This window comes from Dreissena polymorpha, chromosome 1 (assembly GCF_020536995.1).
Source record: "Dreissena polymorpha isolate Duluth1 chromosome 1, UMN_Dpol_1.0, whole genome shotgun sequence".
NCBI classification, from domain to species: domain Eukaryota; kingdom Metazoa; phylum Mollusca; class Bivalvia; order Myida; family Dreissenidae; genus Dreissena; species Dreissena polymorpha.
This window is the reverse complement of record NC_068355.1, coordinates 12,379,727-12,405,541: the sequence shown is the minus strand read 5'-3', so window position 1 is coordinate 12,405,541 and position 25,815 is coordinate 12,379,727. Positions and strand designations below refer to the sequence as shown.

The 25,815-nt window shown below is 34.6% G+C and overlaps 1 protein-coding gene across 2 annotated transcripts; it reads left to right on the top strand.

The window, feature by feature from the left end:
- The first annotated feature begins 205 nt into the window (after positions 1 to 205).
- LOC127871316 (multiple epidermal growth factor-like domains protein 6) lies at positions 206 to 25,758 on the top strand. Of its 2 annotated transcripts, XM_052414106.1 has the most exons (10): positions 207 to 468; positions 662 to 856; positions 7,785 to 7,910; positions 8,535 to 8,657; positions 8,985 to 9,107; positions 9,578 to 9,700; positions 10,580 to 10,702; positions 23,762 to 23,908; positions 24,299 to 24,564; positions 24,888 to 25,758. In XM_052414106.1, the coding sequence occupies exons 1-10, from the start codon at positions 417 to 419 to the stop codon at positions 24,987 to 24,989; spliced, it is 1,380 nt and encodes a 459-aa protein (XP_052270066.1). In that variant the 5' UTR covers positions 207 to 416; the 3' UTR covers positions 24,990 to 25,758. The 2 variants fall into 2 exon arrangements, with proteins under 2 accessions (XP_052270077.1, XP_052270066.1); XM_052414117.1 differs by lacking the exon at positions 8,985 to 9,107 and having other exon boundaries at positions 206 to 468.
- Positions 25,759 to 25,815: the final 57 nt, after the last annotated feature.

Below are 25,815 nucleotides of genomic sequence, written 5' to 3'. Positions count from 1 at the left end.
TCTGCAAACAGAACCGTCAATCCGTTAATCGTGATAAAATATCGAACCACAAGCCTCGGAAAATGACCCATTTTGCGCTTTACGAGAGTTTTCTTGCTTGGTTTGTTTGTTAACGTTGTCATTTATAAATTACACCCGTTATCATGCGACAACCTTGAGGCGAAAACACGTTATTTTATGATAAGGGTAGATTAACTTTGCTTTTTAGCTGAAATTTTCATAAAACGATTTGCCAAATCAGGTCAATTATTTTCATGCTCGAAATTTCAGAATAACATTGTGTAACTAAACAGATAAAGTCCGTGTGTTTATCTTGGGTTTAATTTCGAGCTTATGCTTGGTTTTGTACAAATCAGATATAAAAAGTAAAAGAGTAAAATACGATTATATCGATGAATTGATGTGACCAAATTAAAATGAAACTCAGGATCATACTTGTAGTGAGCGTTCTCTTTGCAGAAACTGATGGTATGTGAAACGTTATAGTGTTACTTCTTCACAATTTGCTTATTTATTTGTATTTTCGTTGACCTAATTCGTAGTTCAAAAACACGTTATTTGAGTTTTATGTATAAGAATAAGGCTTTTGAAGTCTCGCTAAATAAAAGTTTTTTTGATTTAACACTTACCTAGTTTGATATATATGTTCTTCTCTTAACAGCAAGTTGTGGTGGATGGCGTTCCTGTAGCAGTTCGTGTGGCGGAGGGCAGCACGACAGGACCTGTGATAGTGGACTGTTCGGCTGGGGCTCGGAAACCCAGTCCGAGGCTTGCAACGAGTTCTGTTACAATGGCGGTTACTACAGCTACTCCAGGTGCTCATGCCATCCTTGGCGAAGCGGAAGTTGTTGTGAATGTATGTTTTGTTTCGTGTTATAAATGCTGTCCATCTCATTGCCGGTTAGAATTGAAATCAATTAAGCTCGTATTTGCAGTGAGTTGTTAACTATTTAAGTTTGTATGTGTATGATTGGTTGCCGAAATATAAAAACAATAAAATGTCGAATAAGCGTAGTATGCTCGTATTAATGAATCATCATTAAATCTCCGTTCATGATTACAAAGTATAACCCAATAGACATTTCAAAGAAATTGATTGACGATGTCGTTTCGTTTATTGTCAAAAACGGCGTAAAGCTGCGTTGGGCCATTAACAAAAATTATAAAGATTATGACCAAGACACACAGACAAGTATCATATATATACACACAGTCATACATACATAAACCCGCATACTATATCACTATTTTATAATATATACATCAAATAAGTATATTCAGAGTTCACACAGAAAGCAATGCATCACGTGAACTCATAGCATTAGGAAAATATTAAGCAACGCATCTTATTTTTCGTTTAGACCTAGATGACACGAAATTAATAAACATAATTATAGACGGCCCTACTTAATAGGTATTTTTTTCTTATGTCAGTAAAAGCAGTACAACATAACAATGAATGGTATTCAGACTCAATAGTGTTTAATGAGCATAATATCCACACTATTACTGCGATCTACATTCATGTATCTATCCGTTTAAATTTCTAGATTATGAGAGCCCAGACGTAGTCTTGTAAGTGATATTCTTGATTTTGCCTGTGATACATAGTCTTAATAGTCCTCATATTAACGTCATGACGTTACTTCCGGCATAACAAGTTTTAAAAAGCTCCGTTAAATTATGCGCTTTATCTAAGATTTTACAGAAAATAACAATGATATCAATGTGAAATTTAATGTAAATAATAGAGTATTTGACAGCGGTCATTTTGATACCAATTGAACATGGCAGAACGGATACAGAATTGCGCGTTGATCGCTACAAAAAAATCCGGACTTGAAACAACAAGTGGACCGATGGAAACAAGAGACTACGAGTTAAATAGTGAAAAGGCAATGAGAAAGAAACTCTATGCGACCACAAGGGACCACGCGATTGTCAAGGTGACTGGTGGTGGGCTGAAAATCGAATTTAGTACTGGTATGTATGAACTTTTCAAAAGCTGTGCTGATGAGTTTTACCAGTCTGAAACTTTGAAATTTAAATGTCAAAAAACACCAGTGTATGATAATATTGGTAGTTTAGTGGAAACTAAATACAGGCTATCATCCGGAAGAAATGGTGTGTATACAATTAACTTGTATCACACAAAATGTTCGTGTCTGGTTAATGGGAAAATGGTGAATCAGTTTGCGGAAAGTGACTTATTAGAAATCATACAACTCACTTCAAATAAATTAATAACAGAAAACTTGACCGTCGATGAAGTGAACGCAAAATTTCAAGAAATTCTTCAAGAATGCATGCTAGTGTTGACAAATAAACAAACTGAAGAAAAAGATGTATGTTGTTTGAGACCGGAAATAAATGATTTCAATTTCATGGTAAATACCAAGCAACCTGAACATTTCGAATCGGTGTTAAAAGTTCAACACGTGAAAATTGACGCAAGTACTCAAACGGAGAGCACTGGGATTGAATTTGATTTTGAAACACTTTTTTGTTTGATTCAAACCATTCAAAAGTCTGTAAGTGATATGCGCAAAGATGTATGTGAGCACAGCTTAAACACCAATCGCGGATTCAATGAGATGAAAGACATTATCCATAGTGTAAAAGTAATTAGTACAACGAATTCCCGAGGTACGGAAGACAAATGCGATTGTTTACAGGAAAACGTTCAAGACCTGAAGCAAACACTCGACCAATTAAATATATCTGTACAGAAAAAATTTCAATCGCTCGGAGATATACTTAAGGCAAACTCCCTACCAAGTGTTCTTTCCAAAGGTTATAGGAATGGCTCTGTAGAAGCAACAAGTAAACGGATGTCCGATGATTCCGTTGAAAATGACACATTACTAGAAACCGAACAAATGACACTTGAGCCTAGCCCACAAGCGATCTCCGATATACAAGAAAGTACTGCGCATTTTGAAGAAGAAACCAATAAAGGCGAGCATAGATCGAACATTACGCCACAAACGTCGAAGACGTTACTGATTGGAGATTCAATTTTGAGAGGCATAAATAAGCGAGGATTATGCGAATCTGTGGACATATGCACTTTGCCAGGGAAGACAATGCTGGATATCTGTGAAAAGCTGCGAAAAATGAATATCTCTGACTTATCTAAAATAATAATATTTGCTGGTGGGAATGATGTCTCGAATGGCCAGCCAATTTCAATAATCAAAGATGTAATCTTGCAGACTTCGCAATTCATTCAAGATCAAACAAATTGTGAAATATTTATTTGTAAAATAAGTCCTCGACGTGATGTTGATGTACGCGATTTCAACTCAATGCTAGAAGATGTATCAAGCGAACTTCCGGTAAAGCTGATCGATTGTTATAATTGTTTTGTGTACGGAAACGGACAATTGGCGAATCGACTATTCAGACCTGATGGAATTCACCCAAGTAATTATGGATCAAGTTCACTTGTGGCAGCAATCAATGAAGTAGTGCATATAACTAAGAAAAGAATGCAGCAGCAACAACAACAACATCGTCAACTTGATCAAAATCAGCGGAGGCGAACTTCTAACGGTGACTTCAAAAACGAGCATCGTGAATACCGGAGCGCTAAACCGAACTTCCAATACGGGCTTCATGGCTTTAGGAACGGGCATCGTGACTTCCGGAACGGTTATCATGACTTCCGGAAAGGGCATCATGACTTCCGTAATGGGCACCATAACTTCTTCAGGCAGCATGATCTAAGGAACGCACACCTGGACACCCGGAGTGAATATCAGGATTGTCATAATGAAAATCGTGACTTCCGGTACGTTCGTCGACACGTCAATCATGAAAACAGTCGACACTGCACGAACTGTGGACGTCAAAATCATGTTACACGTGACTGCAGACTACCCAAAAGACAATAGGTTACTGATGACAGACGTACTACATCGTTATATAGCACAAATAAATTTGACATTCTTTCGTCGGTATGTAACCAATGTGACTCGCACAAATGTAAGTGTAGTTTAATTATTGCTAATGATGATACAAATCAACATAAACCACATTGCTTAAGATTGAATAATATTAAATGTAGCACAATAAATAATTTAGACACTGATATATCATCCCTGGATAGTAACGTTCTTATGGAATCTCACATACAATCTACTTTAAAATGTAACATAAATAATGATTATTATATTCCATTTACATATAAAGGTTTGCATATTATGCATTTGAATATCCAACATTTATTGCCTAAATTGGATGAAATTCGTGTTTACTTACACGAAAATAGTTCTTTAGATATAGTAGGCTTTTGTGAAACATTTTTAAATGATAAAACGGAGATTAATACAATATCCATTTCCGGTTACAGCATTGTAAGACGTGATAGGGCTATTTCTGCTGGAGGCGGTATAATAGTTTATATAAAAGATAGCATCTCTTTTGTACGTAGACATGATTTAGAAAGTGACGATATTGAATCTATTTGGCTACAAATCAACATTGTAAAGTACAAACCATATCTAATTAACTTTGTTTATCGCCCACCAAATAGCCCTCAATCTTGGATTGACTCATTTGAATTACAGATAAATAAGGCAGACATGGAAGATTGTAATATGTATTCAACCGGGGATTTTAATTTTCATTGTTTAAGCCAAAACATATTTAACAATAAGAAATGGGAAAAACTTATCACTGATTTTAATTTAAAACAACACGTGTCTTTTCCAACAAGGGTTACGGAACGTTCATCATCAATATTAGACCATTTGTATTCAAAATATGACAACATTTCTGAGATAATCATACCAAAAATAGGCATAAGTGACCATTACCCAGTAGTTTTTACATTAAGCGTCAAAGGTAAAATTGTTAAAACAGATGATCATAAAATTATTAAGTACAGATGTTTTAACAAATTTAATGAAATCAATTTTCAAAATGACTTAGCAAATGCTAATTTTGATATGGTTGAAACAATAGAGGATGCTAATGAGGCATTTGAAGTATTTTATAACATATTAAACTCAGTCCTTAATAAGAATGCCCCTATCAAATATAAAAAAGTGAAGAGATTACAACAACCTGGTTGGTACAACGAAAACGTAAAACAAGCAAGGTCTTTAAGGGATAAATATAAACGTGAATCTAATTGGCCACAATATAAGTTGTGGCGTAATAAATGTAACAGTGCAATCAAAATGGCTAAAAAAGAATATTTTTCGAATGCGGTACAAAACAAAACAAGTGCGAAATCGCTCTGGAAAACTATTAAATTAGCATCAAATGAACACACAGAATCCTCTATTTTGCCAAATGTAATAAGGAAGGATGATCGGATAATATCTGGTAAAACAAATGTAGCTAATGCACTTAATGATCACTTTGTTGACATCTCGAAACTTATTAAAAAGACTAAATTTGCTGAACACGATTTCCACTCACTAAAAACATATCTGGATGCTAAGCTAGAGTCTAAGCATTTCTCTGTTCAGTTTATTACCACATCAGAAGTTAGTACTTTAATTAATCAACTTCATTCAAACAAATCTGCTGGGGCTGATGGTATAGGACCCAGCATTATTAAACTTTGCAAAGATTTCATTATACAACCAATCACTGCTCTTATAAATAACTGTATATCACATGGAACCTTTCCCGACATGCTTAAAATTGCAAACGTAATACCTTTATACAAGGGTGGATCGGTAGAAGATCCCAATAATTATAGACCAATATCACTTTTACCTATTATATCTAAAATATTTGAAAAGCATATAGCTAAACAATTGCATATATATCTAGAATCTACAGGTCTATTAAACAAAACCCAGTCGGGTTTTCGCAAATATCATTCTTGTCAAACAGCATTGATTAATATAGTTGATTCATGGCTTAAACAAATTGATAATGGAAATCTGGTAGGTACAATTTTCTTGGATTTTAAAAAAGCATTTGATCTTGTGGACCATAGGGTTCTTTTACACAAATTAAAACTTTATCATTTTAATGATAGTTCATGCGACCTATTTTCTTCATATCTCCGCAATCGATTTCAGTTTATCAAAGCAGAAAACACTACCTCTACTTGTAAAAGCATCATTGCTGGTGTTCCCCAAGGATCTATTTTAGGACCTCTTCTATTTCTTATTTACGTTAATGATCTTTCGCTAGATCTTACATGTGATTCTGCAATGTATGCTGATGATACAACATTGCACACTGTGGGAACAAATATTCAAACACTTCAAAATAAGCTACAAACAAATCTTTCAATTGTAAATGATTGGTGCCAAACTAATAACATGATTATTAATCCACTAAAAACTACTTGTATGGTATTAGGGTCAAAACGGAAAGCTCAAAACATGACAGATCTAAAACTTAAAATTTCAGATACAGTGATCAAAACAGTAAATTGTCAAAAACTTCTTGGCCTTTATATTGACAATACTCTATCTTGGAAACAACACATTAACAGCGTTTGTTCAAAAATGTCATCACGAATGTTTCTTTTGCAAAAAATAAAACCATATTTAACCCTTGAAATGCGTAAGCTCTTCTATAATGGTTATATCTCACCTATATCCGACTACGCATGCGTTACCTGGAGTTCAGCGGCCAAAACGGAAATTAATAGAATAGTCAAAATACAAAAGCGTTGTGGTGCACATATTTTAATTAAAAAGTACAGCACAAATTCAAAAACACTATTTAAAGATCTAAAATGGTTGACTTTCGAACAGCGTAATCACTATTTCACGTCAGTTATTGTATTTAAAGCATTTCACAATCAAACCCCAACATACATACGTGACCTTTTGACACCATCACAAAATATTCACTATAACTTGCGATCTTGCGAAAAGGGGGATTTAAAGCTAGTGCGAATACCAAAAACAAACTATTTCAAACAATCGTTTGAATTTTCTAGCAAAACAATTTGGAATTCGTTACCCCAATCTATACGTCAAACAAACAATTTAATTACATTTAAGAAAAAATTAAAAGCTTATCTTTCTTCCACACTTTATGAAATAAACTGAACATGCTTCATGTTGTTTTAGTAAATAACATTAGTTTAATGTTTAAATACTGTTCTTGCATAAATGGTTATTGTAGTTTTATGTCTGTCATTTTGTTTTTAATTATAATATATATCATTATATGTGTATGCATATATGATTCTTTATGTTTTGTTCTTATTGCTCAAGATGAAATATGATGTATTTGTTGTAAATTGTTTCTTGTTAGAAGACCTTGTTGAAAATAAGAAATGTATTATATAAATTGCATATTATGTAATTTCATCTGATGTATTTCTTAACAAGTCTATCTTCTTTAAATAAAGATTTTATTATTATTATTATTATTATATTCAAAAGTTCTTTTAAATTTACAGTAGTTAGATAACTTAGGCATATTTGATATGGATTCTAACCATGTCTGTTGGAACTGGTCACGGATCCGTTGTTTCACAGAGGCAAAATTAATGTTGACATAAGGATGTTCAAAAAGATCACAATTCCCAAGACAATCAAAGTAGGATTTGCATGCTTTTAACCAGCAAAAGGTATTACGATTTCGTTGATTTGCGAACACTCAATACATAATGTCGATTCAGTAATCCTTTCAATAATAAATTGATGTGGAGTTTTGGGGAGCATTATTTTTCATTCGTTGTCATAAAGCCTAAATAATTATTTGCTCGTTATTTGTAGTCAAATATGCCAACGTTTTTGGGAAACGATTCTTAAAAGAACGCTACGTAAAATGCCTTGCATTAAATGAATTCACAGATTGCAGCCATATCTACATTGCCCATTGCGTGGCCGGGCGTCAAGAGTGCGGTGGCAGCCCAGACGGCATCCGGTGTACAGAGTGCGACCCGCCCTACCAGCCGGCTGGCTTCAATAACGGATGCGGTAAGCGATTCTTGTGTTAAATAAAACGAAATTTAATGAAAGTTCCTAGTTTTAAGATTTACAAAATTAATGCATTCACGCACGTTAAGTTATGTGTGGCATTTATCCCAATGAAACTTCTCTTTTTCAGAAATTAACATGTAGTAATGCCGTAAAAATGAATACAATATTCGAATATGCGGATCCCTTTTCCTTATTTCTTCAATTTTATGCTGACCTGATTTAATGGATGCACATATATGTCAAAATGTAATCCAACGTTATACGTTAGAAAACAAGATGATCGACGTTGTTATAAGAACGACATAATATATCATTTAACCTTTTTTTCGAAAAATGATTTAAAATTATTTAGTAAAAAAAATTCCGATTCCAAATCTAAATAAGTGATATTTGCACACTTAAACTATGATGTTAAACGTTTTATTTAAATAATGAGGTACATTATAAAGGTAGATTTTACTCTTTGAATTTTACCGAGCGAAACATGTACTGGAACCATGCTTTCAGAAGACATGGTTTAATTAATATACAACGCAGGTTATATATTTTACAATTAATGTAAAATTCTTTTTAAATCGCAGCAAAATTTGCCAACACTATATATGAAACATGTTTTTGCAGTGCGTGCACCATGCAGCGACAGAAATGGTCTATGCGACCAAATCTGTAGCACAGTTTCAGGAGTGGCACAATGCGGGTGTAACACGGGCTATCGACTTGCATCAAATGGCTATTCTTGTACAGGTAATGTTTGTGTAAATTTCTTGCCATGTTATAAAGAGAAAGCAACTTGAAAGTTACACAAAACATTTATTAAGAAGAATATAGAGGCAGTAATATATTGCAAAAGGGCGATTACTCAAACTGAGTGGAATTCAAATAGTACTTGCATGTACTAACATGTAGCAATATAAGAATTGACAAATATGTCGTACAACGTCGTTTGCTGCAATGATAGGACATATTTGTTGCCTATATATTTGCTTGTTGGCCGTAAAACGTATTTAACTGAAATTACTTTATTATAACAAATAGACGGCATAATAATTTTGTCACGGTGTCGATTCCCAGACATCGACGAATGTGTAGAAGGGACGTCACGGTGTGAGCACAACTGCACCAACAACCCCGGATCATATGTGTGTAGCTGTGTGTCTGGATTTCAACTAGATACGGATAGCCACAGCTGCGAGGGTAACGTCATGCTGACTTTGCTCAGAAATAAAATTGAAACAATCATCTTAGGAATTATAAAGAGGAATTTCACAGATTCTGGCATGTATTGATTTTTTTCATTATTAATTATATTGAAAAATGTAAATATTTGACCTAAGGCTCCAGTAAACACAACAAGAATAAAATTTAAGAAAGACAAAAAGTAACCCTCAACTGGGCTCGAACCACTAATCCCTGGACTAAAAGTCCTTTTTTGTATGAGTACAAATTCCAATTATGGCAGCTTAAAACATCAGAACTCAAAACATATATGTTGCCTTTATATTTGCTTGTAGACCGTAAAACATATTTACCTTAAATTACTTTAAATAATCTCCTGTCGTCATATATATTTTATTATGTACTATCATATGTACTTATTACGTTCTTATTACGCACTATAACAAAAAAGACGTCATAATAATTTTTGTAACGGTGGCGAATTCCAGACATCGACGAATGTGTAGAAGGGACGTCACGGTGTAATCACAACTGCACAAACAACCACGGATCATATGTGTGTAGCTGTGTGTCTGGATTTACACTAGATGCAGACAGACATAGCTGCAATGGTAACGTCTCACTGGCTTTGCTTTGAAATGTAGTTGAAACAATCAACTAAGAGCATATTTAAGGGGCTTTTTCACAGATTTTGGCATGTATTGAAGTTTTTCATTATTATTTATATTTAAAAAATGTAATATTGGACCTTAAAGCTCCAGTAAACAAACACAAGAATACTATTAAAGAAAGATTCAAAGTAACCCTCAACTGGGCTGAACCACTGACCCCTGGAGTATAAGTCCTTTTTTGTATGAGTTCACATTCCAGTTATGACAGCCTAAAACAGTATAACTCAAAACATATTTGTTGCCTTTATATCTGCGTGTAGGGTGTAAAATGTATTTAACTTAAATTACTTTAAATAATCGCGTTTTGTCATATATATTTTGTGATCACATGCCATACCCTGCTTCCCATGTAAAATTACCTTTACGAATAGTTTTATCTTACACATGTATTATATACTTTTTATGCGTTTTATTCGCTTAGTTTGTGTTCGATTGACCAATCGTCTTTTGTTATTTTGCTGAAATGACGTTGCAACGTCAAATGACGTCACGAAATTTACACAACATTTAAAATTAATCATTATGTTTGCGTTAATAGTTATTGAATATGCCCCTTTAAAAGCATGTGACAAAACAGATCTGACACCCGTTGTCATTTCATACCATATTTTATTACACTATCCAGAAAATGCGTTAGTAAGCTCGCCAAAGGCTCGCTTAATAACAAAATTCATGAACTCGTCTGATCAAATATGATATGATACGACAACTCGTGTCAGATCCTATAATTATGTACTATAATATGTACTTATTACGTACTTCTTAAGTACTATAACAAATAGTCGCCATTATAATTTTTGTCACGTTGTCGATCGCCAGACATCGACGAATGTAAAGAAGGGACGTCACGGTGTGAGCAAAACTGCACCAACAACCACGGATCGTATGTGTGTAGCTGTGTGTCTGGATTCAAACTAGAGGCGGATAACCACAGCTGCAATGGTAACGTTATGCTGACTTTACTTGGAAATATAATTGAAACAATCATTTGAAAGTAAAACATTGGATGATCCTTAAAACCATACCCCGAGTTGCATATTTTCTATCGTTTTTTTGTGTGTTTTTAAATGAAGTTTTCGTATGCGTGACCTTGCTAGGAATTGTTTCATGCAAAGCACATCGTCTACAATATCTTCGAAAGCTTATTTTAACGAGAGATAGTGTTATACAGCGTAATACAGATCAGCTGGCTATCAGCGGTCTTCTCTATTAAGCGTTCTGTGCGCTGTTAGTGTACTTATTGCACAAATACTTTTATTATAATTAGGAGTTGATATGATATGATAGTTTATTTCACGAGTTCCAAAAGGTCAAAAGACCCATGAGGACAACATATTTACAAGCAATAAATGGCAAGACGGCGCTTACAAAGTATATGATAATAAACATGTACATGTAGGTAGAAATAGTACCAAAAAACGTTTTAATACATGAGAGCAGGATGACAGAGGGATTACAACAAAACCCATGAGGACAATATATGTTACTTGTACAAGCAAAAAACAACAAAACAGCGCATACAAAGTACATGATAATAAACATATAGGTGGAGATAGTGCAATAGATGTTTCATTATATCAAAACAGGCCGCCTCAGGGTGACACAAATTTAATATAAACTTATAAGGTGAAATGGAGATGTTTTACATCAAACTTACGAAACAGATAAGCATGTATTAAAAGTGTTCTGGTAATGTGTGATTGAGCATGTTATTGATGTAAGTACTGTTTTCTCAACTCAAAAGAATAGAATATATAAGCTCAAAGTTTCTAAGTACTTTTCTGTTTCTTGTTTGAAGTAATTGTATGAACTTATGCATACTTGATCTTGTGCGAAAAAACTTTGGTATATATTTATATCGTAAATCTTTATATAAATCGCATTCCATGATAAAATGGTATTCATCTTCAAGTTTATCACAAAAGGAGCATGTTCTATTTTCAACTGGTGTAACAATTCCATCGGCCTGACTCAATATGTAATATATGTGATGACACACGTAATTGTGTCCTACAAATGCGAAATTTTTTAATGTTAACAAGGTTAAGATATTCTTGGAATTCAAAAGATTTAATGTTATTATAAAATAGGGCCCTACAAGAGTCACTTAATCGACTTGACCAGTTTTGCACAAACGTGTCTTTAAGACGCTGATTGACTGTCGACAAGAAAAGTTTTACATTTCCGACGCCCTGCATTATCCAGACATCCTGAAATCCCATGGTACACAACAGAGCTTTAACTTGTGAGCACCAGTTTGTTTTGTTTTGGTTATTTTCAAAGTCGTATTTCAGCAAATTGTAAACTTTTTTGGCAAATTTGTTTTCATTGCATTGCAATAGTTTTATCCAGTATTTGATTATGTTAAAATGCCTAATATTCTGCATGGACACCTTTCCCAGCTCACCATATACAAATTCATTCTTCGTACTTCTCTTAACGCATAGAGTATTTTTGCAAAATTGTAAATGTATACGTTCAATGGCTTGGCCTTTGTTAAATCCCCAGACTTCGCTACCATAATTTAAAATAGGAACAATAAGTTTTTCAAATAAGTCTAACCTGTCTTTGACAGTCACATCTGTAAATTTGTATAAGTATTTGTTCATTTTAAATATAGCTTTAAGTGCTTGCCCTGATAGGGTGTTTTGTGCTTCATTAAATGAGCCACCGGTTGTAAAATCTATGCCTAAATATGTAAATTTGTTAACAATTTCTATAGCGTTATGTTTATATGTAAATGCGAGGTTTTGATAGTTTCTTCCACCTTTACGGAAAATCATTACTTTCGTTTTTGACGTGTTAACAGTGAGTTTCCATTGGTTACAATATTGTTCAAGTAAATTAAGACTAGTTTGCAGTTCTTGGCCGCTGTTTTCAAAAATTACAATATCATCAGCATACAAAATAAGAAACATTTTGAACGTGTTTACATCAATACCCGGTAAGCCGCTGTGAAGGTAGATGTCTTCTATATCATTTAAAAACATTGCAAACAAAAACGGGCTTAAACATTCACCCTGTTGTACCCCGAGCATGCATGGAAAACTTCCACTTAACATATTACAATATTTAACACGTGATTTAGTTGAGTCATACATGGAGCGTATAATATTTAAAATCCTGCCTCTAATTCCTAATTTTATAAGTTTCAACCACAGGTTATCTCTTGTAACATAGTCAAATGCCTTCGAAAAAACTATAAAGGCACACTATAGCTGTTTACCTGAATTCAATATATGAGATATGAGACCATGTAACACAAAAATATTGTCTACTGTGCTCATTGTCAGCCTAAATCCTGACTGTACCTCAATGTAAACATTATATTTTTCGGCCCAATTTGACAAGCGTAAAATTTAAAATTCGTGTAAATAATTTACCTAAATTGCTCAGTAATGTTATGCCCCTATAATTGTTAACATCATTCACATTTCCCTTTTTATGTAGAGGCACTACATATCCTTCTGACCATTCAGTTGGAAAATATCCAATTTCAAAAAAAAAATTAAACAATGATTCTCACAAAGGAAATAACACAACTTTACCATAAATGAAACATTCATTTAGGTAATCATCTGGCCCGCCACATCTATTTGTTTTTAAATTATTAATGCCTTTTAAAATTTCATCGGTTGTAAGGCAAACATTTAGTTCATCAAACATACATGTTAGCTCATCGCGTTCGTATCTTTCAATAATAAAAAAAAACAAAATCTTCATCAGGAGTGAAGAAATGTGTTTCTGGGTTATTAACCGCTTTAAAATACATCTCAAAATCAGACAAAGGTACTGTCGATGGTTTAACATTGGCACAGCCCTTCAACATATTCCAATAAACTTTCGCGTTTTTATAGCGAGCATTTGTTAATTCGGTTGTTTTATTTTTATCATATTCAAACCTACATTTACGTAAACATGTTTTATATTGACTTCTTGCTGTAACCATATTTACTCTATTTATATCCGATTTATTTGTACGGTAAATATTTAGCATATGATAAAACGTATCCCTTTTTGACGATGCTGGAACAGCATCGTCTAAGGTATGATAACCATAAAAAAAATTCTTCACAATGGCGACCTATCTTAAAAGACCGAGCCAGTCCGATTGAGATAACTCGATTTTTCAGTTACTTCCCTTGGGCATTCGATTCTCCTAGCAGAGTTGTCGTTCGTGTTTCAACATTCAACAATGGCCGCCCCCATGAGAGTCTCGATTCAAAACTTTCTTACGGCATAAATTGGCTTGTTTCGCTATTTAGAAGCTGTCATTTATGATATATGAATTATTTATTCACTAAATCTCCGCTAATGACAACAATGGATGGAATTCGAAGGATATATTCGATGTGAATGGATCACTTTCTACAACAATAGCTTCGCCCATGAGAGACTTTATAACACTCGTGTCAAAACTTTCTTACAGCTTAAATCGGCTTGTTTCGCTATTTAGTAATGCAATAATAAATGGAATTCGAAGGATATATTCAATGTGAATGAAGCACTTTCAGGATCTCGACAGCTTGACAAGGCAAAACTGGCATACTGATGATACTGGTAATTTTAGTTATCAATTTAAGTCACATTTTGCTTTATAAATTTTGTTCGAGCATTTTGCGACTTATTGAATGGCTATAATACCCGAAATCAACATGTCGTATGGGATTTGCATATCACCAAGCTGTCCTGAAATACAACATTGATTACAAACTCTTTACTCAAATTACTGGTTTGTATGAATTCTTTCTTCTTTGTATTTAATGTTGTTTTTATCATTATAGTCCAAATAATTAGACGTAATTTACCGTTTAGTCAATGTATATCGACCTCATATTTATAGGAGTAGATATTAATTATGTTAAAGGGGCCTTTTCACAGATTTTGACATGTTTTGAAGTTAGTCATTAAATGCTTTATATTGATAAATGTAAACATTGGATCTTAAAAGCTCCAGTTAAAAATCCAGAATAAAATTCTTTACAAATAAAAGTACTCCGCAGCAGGGCTCGAACCAGTGACCCCCTTAGTCCTGGAGTAAAAACGCATTAGTCTGCTCAACTATTCTGCCAAGTTTAAATGGTTGGCGTATTTTATACCTAATATAAGCAATCTTCGTAGTTTCACACAATTAAACAACAACAACATAACTCTTCAAATTATTCAATCGTTTCGCGTTGCAACGCTTTATAATTTTTAAATCGTTAAAAGATGTATGTAATGGCTATATTAGACCATGGTAAATGTTCAGTAATACTGTTTCCTAAAAGTAACATTACTAAAACGAAAATTTGCGAATCCGATACAACTTTTTTCAATTTTTGTCAATTTACCAAAACGTGAAAAGATCCCTTTAAAGTTAAAGTGATAGAATGGGCATTTTGCACTGTTGAATTGAGCTGAAAAGAATTAACAGATCAAAAGAGTTAGTTAAATTGTGTTTACTGATCAATTTTCTGCAACTCATCTTGCTACCAGTTGTTTGTAAAAATATATTTTATATTCGATATTCTTACGTGACCCACCCAGTCCTGTAAGCCGAAATGATCCGTAAAACAAAATTGTGTCTTTGTGTCGTATGAACGAATCTGCACTTAAACTAAATTTAGGTTCAAAGCCTACATGCATGATCAGTTGTCAAATGAAAGTACGGTCGATATTCAAATGCATTATTTTTCTCTTTCCGGGATATTGTTTTAGTATGTTGATGCTGCATTAACATATAAGTGAATATGGAGTGCAAACACCAAAAATAAACAACGGTTGCGATAGACACCTTTAAACTGTTAGATGCCCATAATATCACTTTAAATGAACTGTATCCCAGTAAAAGAGACATTAAGGCGATTGTGGCCAGTTTAGATCCAGTTGCTTTAAAGCTGTTTGCTTAAGAGCGGTTTTCTGACATTGACAAATAGTTTAATTGGATACTGATTAGACTGCCCTTTTCCTGTGACCTGGCTAATTAAATTCAGAAGCCTGGTTACAGTTTAACGTTAACTTCTACTTCGTACTTCCTACAGTCAATTGCTGACTATTACAGGAAGGCCTATTATAGGCAGATGTGGACATTGTCGAGTCCGTTTCCTGGGAAGAACCAGTACTTGGTGTCTGTGGAGGAGCTAATGAGATTGATCCCCGAGTAGGGAGCGAACCCACGAACTCCCGATCGCTAGGCGGACACCTCATCCACTACACCACCGCGACCTTAATGTTACCAATGTGTCAGACCAGGGCCTGGATTTTGAAATCTAGAACATGCATGGTCAGAAGATGTCATTTAAGATCATACATTTTTCAAACACATACAAATGCATACAAATATAAATAGTAAAATGCACTAAGTCAGAAGGCGTTTGACTTCGGCTGCTGCCTTGGCACACCAGGTGTTTCGGTTGCAATAGTTTGATGGACTCACTACTTGGATGTGTAGTTACATTATTTACGGTGTATCAAACAGTAATAGTGTATTATTATGCCCCCCTTCGAAGAAGAGAGGGTATATTGTTTTGCACATGTCGGTCCGTATGTCCGTCCACCAGATGGTTTCCTGATGATAACTCAAGAACGCTTATGCCTAGGATCATTAAACTTCATGTGTACATTGATCATGACTCGCAGATGACCACTATTGATTTTGAGGTCACAAGGTAATGGTGACCCGAAATAGTAAAACGGTTTCCGGATGATAAAACTCAAGAACGCTTATGCCTAGGATCATGAAACTTCATAGGTTCATTGATCATGACTCGCAGATGAACCCTATTGATTTTCAGGTCACAAGGTCAGAGGTCAAGGTCACGGTGACCCGAAATAGTAAAATGATTTCATGATGATAACTAAAGAACGCTTATGCCTAGGATCATGAAACTTCATAGGTACATTGATCATGACTGGTTTATAACCCTTATTGATTTTCAGGTCACTTGGTCAAAGGTCAAGGTCACAGTGACTCATAACAGTAAAAAGGTTTCCTGATGATAACTCAAGAATAGTAAGGCCTAGGATTATGAAACTTCATAAATACATTGATCATGACTAGCAGATGATCCCTATTGAATTTCAGGTCACTAGGTCAAAGGTTAAGGTCAAGGTGACCCAAAATAGTCAAATGGTTTCCGGATGATAACTCAACGACGTTTATGCCTAGGAACATGAAACTTCAAAGGTACATTGATCATGACTCGCAGATGACCCCTAATGATTTTCAATTCACTAGGTCAAAGGTCAAGGTCACAGTGACTCAACTTTAAAAAATGGTTTCCGGATTATAACTCAAGAATGCGTTCGCCTATGATCATGAAACTTTTTAGGTTCATTGACCCGGACTCGCAGATGACCCCTATTGACTTTCAGGTCACTAGGTCAAAGGTCAAGGTCACGGTGACTTGACACAGTAAAATGGTTTCAGGATGATAACACAAGAAAGCTTACGCCTAGGATCATGAAACTTCATAGGTTCATTGATCATGACTCGCAGATGAACCCTATTGATTTTCAGGTCACAAGGTCAGAGGTCAAGGTCACGGTGACCCGAAATAGTAAAATGATTTCATGATGATAACTAAATAACGCTTATGCCTAGGATCATGAAACTTCATAGATACATTGATCGTGAATCCCAGATGACCCTTTTTGAGGTCACTAGGTCAAAGGTCAAGATCACGGTGACCCGAAATAGTTAAATGGTTTTCGGATGATAACTCAAGAACGCTTATGCCTAGGATCATGAAACTTCATAGATACATTGATCATGACTCGCAGATGATCCCTATTGAATTTCAGGTCACTAGGTCAAAGGTTAAGGTCACGGTGACCCGAAATAGTCAAATGGTTTCCGGATGATAACTCAACGACGTTTATGCCTAGAAACATGAAACTTCAAAGGTACATTGATCATGACTCGCAGATGACCCCTAATGATTTTCAATTCACTAGGTCAAAGGTCAAGGTCACAGTGACTCAACTTTGAAAATGGTTTCCGGATGATAACTCAAGAATGCTTACGCCTATGATCATGAAACTTCTTAGGTTCATTGACCCGGACTCGCAGATGACCCCTATTGATTTTCAGGTCACTAGGTCAAAGGTCAAGGTCACGGTGACTTGACATAGTAAAATGGTTTCAGGATGATAACACAAGAAAGCTTACGCCTAGGATCATGAAACTTCATGGGTACATTGATCATGACTCGCAGATGACCCCTATTGATTTTCAGGTCACTAGGTCAAAGGTCAACGTCTAAGTGCCAAAAAACGTATTCACACAATGGCTGCCACTACAACTGACAGCCCATATGGGGGGGCGTGCATGTTTTACAAACAGCCCTTGTTTCAAAAATGTTTTCTTGTAGTATACTTATATTGATATTTACAAAATTGATGCATATGAATGATAGACTTTACTAAAATCATTTTAATGATACTGAAATCATGACAGTGAATTAATACTGATAATTATTTAATATATTTTGCTTGATACAATCATGTACATCTATATCAAATGAGATCATACTGTAACTTCAGTGATGAATTTCATTGAATTAAATCAAATCCAAAATATAAGTAACTCCTATATCTCTCCCGCAGCGCGCCCATTTAAACAACCCTGCTGTGTACCTATCAAGATCCAGATAAAAAGATATGATACATAATTATGTATCATCATGTTGTTCAGAGGGGATGATTTTACCTCTGTTGTATCAATGTATTTTTTTACTTCTTTAATCAGTGTGTGTAAAGATATATAAACATAGCTCCAGGGTCTTTGCTTCAGGCAATACATATTTCATATCCTGATCTCTTTTTCTAATGGATATTTTAACTAGTTCCTACATTCAATACAGTCAAATATATGTTAAGTAGTATCTGTACACATTGGTAGATTAAATTTGTACATCAAATATTATTTTTTAATTGTTTTAAAAAGATATATTTCAAATGTTCATACTAGATTAATTTAGAACCTTAGTCATGTCACGGAGATCTAGAGTCCGTGGTCATGTGGTAATTAAACATTTTTAAATATAACCACTTTTATATGGAGTCCTGACCAGATCTCAAATGCATATCCTTTTTCTCTGTCACCCTGGTCATCTCTTATCAAAATGGCAAATTATATGCAGATCCGTTCTTTATACACAATGGTTGAATGAAAAAATTGACATCCTTTTCACATGGAAATTTCACTTTGACAGTCATGGAAAAAGAGCATGCACAACACAGATCAAAAATACTTTTTATTTGTGGATAATCCCATATCTTGAAACTCTTATGTGCATAAATATCTCAAGTCTTCATGAAATCAGGACAACAAAAATGTTTTTTAAGTCCTTAAAGCGAGATTATACGATTTTTATATGTGTTGAATTGTAATATATTGATACAAATATGTTATAATAACACACAATATGCAAGAAAAATGATACATTTAAGACGAATTTCATAAAATGCAGCAAATACAAATTAGCGCCCCGAGCCGATTGTGACGAAAATAATTCGTACAAATTTTCCTACAATAACCGATGCATTCGTCTTTTAAGTAAGTGTTCGTGTGTCGTATGAATCGATTGCTGCAGGAATTTCAAATAAACCGTTAGACTAAATTTAGATTCACATCGTACATGCATGATATACATGCTAGCGAATTCGGCTGTACAGCCTTTTTCGATTTCAGAATTAAATATCTGGCTTATTTAGCACTTTTCGACACATGTTCTTCTTAACTTTTATTTTAGTTTATATTGAAATTTATGTATAATCAGTTTTTTACACATTTTATATTAATTTATAAATATTTGACAAGATCGTATATACCCGCTTTAATTGACCTGGCTATAGTAATCAGATTATTATAAGCTCAATTATTTCATATGCTTTGTGTATTGTAAACATACACACAATATTGCAGGTACATGATAGCAATAAATAATAGCAAAGCCATCCATACTATAAAGGTCAGTGAGAAAAATTTGAACGCATTGAGTGTAATCACACAACGTGCTCATGGTGAGCTTTTGTGATCGCTTTAAGGCCGTCGTGAGCCGTCAACATTTGCCTTGTTAACTCTGTGGATGCCACGTTTATATTCCAATCTTCATAAAATTTGGCCAGAATATAAGTCTCAATGATATATCGGATCAGTTCGAAAATGGTTACAATTGGTTGAAAACCATGGCTGCCAGAAGGTGGGGCATTTTTCCTTATATTGCTATAGTAAAACAGTGTTAACACTCGAGAGGTCACATTTATTTTCCGATCTTCATGAATTTTGGTCACAATATTTGTCCCAATAATATCTTGTTATCTCAGGTGAACGACTTTGGGCCTTTCAGGCCCTCTTGTTTGTTCATCTTACCATTTGAAGAAAAGATATCATTGCACAGATATCTTTAACTTTTAGAATGTGTTATGCTGCATTTTTATGTGGCTTGTTCGGGGTATATTGTTTAGCACATGTCGGTCAGTCCGTCAGTCGGTCCGTCCACCAGATGGTTTCCGGATAGTAACTCAAGAACGCTTAGGCCTAGGATCATGAAACTTCATAGGTGCATTGATCATGACTGGCAGATGAATCCTATTGATTTTCAGGTCACTAGATAAAAGGGTAATGTCACAGTGACTAGAATGCTTACGCCTAGGATCATGAAACTACATAGGTACATTGATCATGACTGGCATTTGACCCCTATTGATGTTCAGGTCATTAGGTCAAACGTCAAGGTCACAGTGGGTCAAAACAGTTTAATGATTTCCGGATGATAACTCAAGAATGCTTACGTCTAGGATCATGAAACTTCATAGGTACATTGATCATGACTTGCAGATTACCCCTATTGATGTTTAGGTCACTAGGTCAAAGGTCAAGGTCTAAGTCCCAAAAAACGTATTCACACAATGGCTGCCACTACAACTGACAGCCCATATGGGGGCATGCATGTTTTACAAACAGCCCTTGTTTCAAAAATGTTTTCATGTAGTATACTTATATTGATATTTACAAAATTGATGCATATGAATGATAGACTTTACTGAAATCATTTTAATGATACTGAAATCATGACAGTGAATTAATACTGTCTCTCAAAACTCAAAACAGTAAAATAGCATCCGGATGATAACTCAAAAATGCTTACGCCTAGGACCATTAAACTTCATAGGTACATTGATCATGACTGGTATATAACCCTTATTGATTTTCAGGTCACTTGGTCAAAGGTCAAGGTCACAGTGACTCATAACAGTAAAAACGTTTCCTGATGATAACTCAAGAATAGTAAGGCCTAGGATTATGAAACTTCATAGGTAAATTGATCATGACTGGCAGATGATCCCTATTGGTTTTCAGGTCACTAGGTCAAAGGTCAAGTTCACAGTGACAAAAAATGTATTCACACACTGGCTACCACTACAACTGACAGCCCATATGGGGGGCATGCATGTTTTACAAACAGCCCTTGTTTGTCTTATGTTGGTAAATGTTCATCTCGGTCAATTCTAGGTTAAGTTTGAAAGTAGGTCATATGTGGTCTAAACTAGGTCAACAAACCAAATCACAGAAAAGGTTAGAGAACACTCCAGAGGTCACATTTTCTTCCAGATCTTCATGAAAATTGGACAGAATGTTATCTCGATGATATAAAGTTTCAGTTTGAAAGTTGGTAGTTTGTCAAATATTAGGTCATTAGGTCAAAATATAGAAAACTTCCTTTACCTGTCTACAGGTCACATTATCTTCCTGATTTTCATGAAAATTGCTTACAATGTCCATCTTAATCAAATCAAAAGCTGAATTTGCAAGTTGGTCATGTGCAGGCTAAAGCTAGGTTACAACTTAGTCAAATCATACACAAGTTTTTGACACTAAAGAAGGAGTTTTGGGTGAGCGATACAGGGCTATCTTGTTTTAAAACAGCCTGTAGTAAGAAAGGGAAGGTATTGTATTTGTTTCAAAAGTAACATTTTATTGTTATTGGAAGTAACTGAGCAATTATATGATGTCATAGTTTTGGTTATTTTGCTCACTTGTTATGATGTGACAAGGTGAGCTTTTGTTATCACTCTTTGTCTGTTGTATTTTATCCAAAGTTTATTGTGAACACATAAGATATCATTTTACAATGTTTAAATTTGGGTGTCACCTCTTTGCCAGATTCTTATGAAACTAGTCACTTCTATGTCATTTTGGGTCTCATATTCTATCAAAAATTGGGGCACTAGGTCAAATATAAGAAAAGGTCTGTTAATACTTTAGTGGTCACATTCTCTCTTTGATCCACTTGTAAATTGGTAAGAACATTATTTTAAATGATTTCAAAGTCAAGCTTGAAAGTAGCATATTCAACATTTAAGTCACAAGGTCTAGTCTCAGTGATTAACAGGTCACGTTCCAAAGTGGGTGATGTGCTTCCAAGCATTTGATCAATTACTAAAATCATTAAAATCTATGTTAACACTTACATTTTTTACCTGATCTTCATGGAAGTTGATCAGAATGTTCAAATAAATAAAAGTAGGAACTCGGTAACAAGGCTCAACTAGATCGGATAGACGCAAATAGTTTGTTCATACTCACAATGCCTTTTTTTCTAGATCTTCATGAAAAATTAGTTAACACCTCTAGGAAACAATCAGTTTCAGGTGAGCCACATTGTGCTGTTAAAGCTATTTATGTATAGTATAGATTGTTACAAAACCTTGTTAATCAATAAAAATAAATGAAAAAAATGGCTTTCTAAAAGTTGTAGTCTTGGATGATATATTCTTCAACTTATAATCTACGACAATCTTTTGAGAAGAAAAACAAAATTTGATTATTATTATACCCCAACATACTGTGATTGGGGGCTAGCACAGGAATTCTCAATTATGTTCCTTGAAAAATAATGGGTTAGCATATTGTTGCTATTTTATCCAGTTGTCTGGACCATTACTCCCAAAAGAATTGTAAGTTCAAATATGAGATATTTAGGTAAATCAATCTCATTGAAGGGAGTGCAGTGTCCAAGAACGAAAAAGATTGCACCCAACCATTAACTATTGACCTGCGGATAAATGACAAGCAATAAAAATTACACAATTGCGGTGATGTAGATTAACTTTAATGGATGCTTATTTATTTTATGCTTTCCGGTGATTTATACAGAAATATCAGTGAAATAAACTGGTATTTCACTGTTTTAAACAGTGAAAAATAACAGTGAAAATATCGATATTTTTCGCTGTTTTTCTGGGAAAATCGATATTCCACCGAATCCAACAAATATCTTCTATATATCCATCCTCTTCAAAAGCATCGTCAAACCAGTACTTTCAGTACTTTGATTATAAAACATTCTTCGTTAAACCATTTATTATTAAATGTATGTTTTTTATCAGATGTTTTACTTTGTTCGGCAATATTAAGATTTTGCTTAAACAAGGGAGACATAACGCTATCCATACACAGCTTAAATTCACTAATACATGTGGTTATGTACTCTGGATTTACAGCGCATGATAATGAACGGCAAATGTGTCCCAGCTGATTGCGAACAAGGAGGGATGATATGCTATTTTCAAAACAAGTTTTTTTTCCGATAGTCCCATTTATATACATAATCTTTACCACCAGTTTAAATTATTGTCGTCCGGAATCGATTCTTTTCGGTACATATTAATCCCAAAATAAATTGAACAGTGATCACTTAGTATGTTTGGTTCGTTGACATGAAAATAATTAATAACCGGCAATAAGTCCGGTGAACAAATAACATAATCAACTAAGCTTGAGCCCCTATGCCCAATAAAAGTACATTTACCAATATATTTATCGGCACCCATTCGACCGTTAACTATACGTAATCCTGAAGATTTACACAAATCCAATAGTTGATACCCGTTGTTATTAATGCGGCCTTTATCTTGTGTGTAACGTTTAATTTCTACATCGGCAATATAATCGTCAGGTAAAAAATCTAGATTCGAGTTATACTAGTTGTATACCGTTGCTATTTTTCCAAGTTGAGCCATGCACGTTTGATCCCAACACGCAGTGTATCTGGAAAGATGCCCCGTCTGGCGACGACTTTGACTGGACAATGACCAGCGGTGAAACACCAAGCTCCGGGACAGGGCCGTCCATGGACCACACCATGAAAAACAACTTGGGTAACGCTAATATAAATGGGCCGTGCTTTTTAAATAGGGGGTGTAATGTAGTGCGTAAAGTGTCGTCCCAGATTATCTTGTGCGAACTTCACAGGCTAATCTGGGACGACACTTTACGCCTTAACTGGATATTTGCTAAGAAGAGACTTTCTGTAAACGACAAAAACCATAAAAGCGTTAAGTGTCGTCCCTGATTAGCCTGTCTCGACTGCACAGGCTAATATGGGACGACACTTAACGCTTGTATGGTATTTTTACACCCCTTTTTACAGAGCACGGCCCAAATACAAAATAATACCATTCACATAATAATACATCATAAGAACCGTTGCTCATACTCAATGTCTAAGTAGTTAACAATATATTGATAACCGGTATGTTCCGAATCAGGAAAATACCTGTTCATTGAAACCAGCGGATCCAGACAGACGGGAGACAGAGCCTGGTTAGTGAGTCCCCTACTACCTCCGGTATCACATCCGGAACGCTGTCTGCAGTTCTGGTACAATATGAACGGTCCTACCATCGGATTTCTGAGCGTCTTCAAGACGAGACAAGGTGAAGCGCCCGGGACCAAGATCTGGGGAATGTCCGGTGATCAGGGACCTGAGTGGAAAAATGCTTCTGTCACCGTGGCGTCAGCTGACCAGTACCAGGTTATACCAAATACTAATTTTGATTTCTCTGTTGTGATGGGTTTAATTCTAACATGCTGATTCTAATTCTTCTTAATTAATATTATTAATTCATGAGTTTGGCTATTAAGTAAATATATATTTGAAATAATTGAAAAAAACTAATGGTTTTCAAATAGGTACATGTAATTATCATCAGTATAATTTATGTCCGCTCGCGAAAGAGGTTTTACCTAATGGACGAAATTAATATATTTAATATTTTGATTTAAAAGATGTTTGACTATAAGGAAGACAGATTGTTTATCCAAACCGAAGCCTTAATGACCATGTCAAAATTTCAGTTGATAATTGAAGCGGTTGCTGGTAGCAGTTATTTTGGAGACATTGCCATTGACGACATCACGATGTCCCCAAGTGCGTGCAAGCAAGAATTGAATCCTTGATATTGATTCGCATTTTTTAATATAAAACTGAATTTAATTAAATGAACATGAAATCTCGTGTTTCGGAAAACATTAGTGAACATTTTTTTGAGTGAGAAACATGCTAATGATCAATACCCAAATTCTGTTAGTTAACGTTTTTATCCGATTGATTCGTGTAAAATAAAAAACTTTTTCTGGATTTATACTTAAATTAAGATTCTTTTATTGTCGATCTTTATGTTAAAATAAGGTACAATTTTTTATCATTACGAGGGATTATTCAAATTCATGGTATTAATTAATAATGGACAAACATGAAGTCGAATATTTGTAGAATTTGAGAGCGTGAATATATTGTGTGATTGAAAGCATATATCGTGTTTGTCAGCCTTAACATTATTTAAAAACTTTTTTTCTTCAATTTGTTCTATACAAAAATATTGACAACACAACAAAAATATTGTATCAGTTAAAGTTTGTTTAAAAAAAAAAGCAAAAAATAAGAATTTCGTCGTCGTTGAACAATGTGGATCTGGGCAATAAAATGATTATCTCCGTTTTGGTGTTAGGATGGAACATATCGACATAGAAAACTTAATAACCTATTACAGGAGTACAAATCGAACCAAACAGAAAATATATTTGCACGTGTAACCGTCATACTGCGACGTAAAAGTATAGGGTACGAATGAAACTGAGCTATTGATATGTTACGTTTACGACTTATGGCCTTATTGTTTAAGTGTGTATATGTATTTCGTAATAAATTTACATTTTTTTAATAAGGTTTGATGATTTTGTCTTTTTTCTCTATATACGTCGATATCAGATCGGTAAATTTTGA

Bases quoted from the DNA above. Each gene is read 5' to 3' on its own strand.
- LOC127871316 (XM_052414106.1), top strand. From the start codon at position 417: ATGAAACTCAGGATCATACTTGTAGTGAGCGTTCTCTTTGCAGAAACT. The intron at 469-661 runs GTATGTGAAACG...TTCTCTTAACAG, and splicing joins TCTCTTTGCAGAAACTGATG to CAAGTTGTGGTGGATGGCGT. The intron at 7,911-8,534 runs GTAAGCGATTCT...ATGTTTTTGCAG, and splicing joins TGGCTTCAATAACGGATGCG to TGCGTGCACCATGCAGCGAC.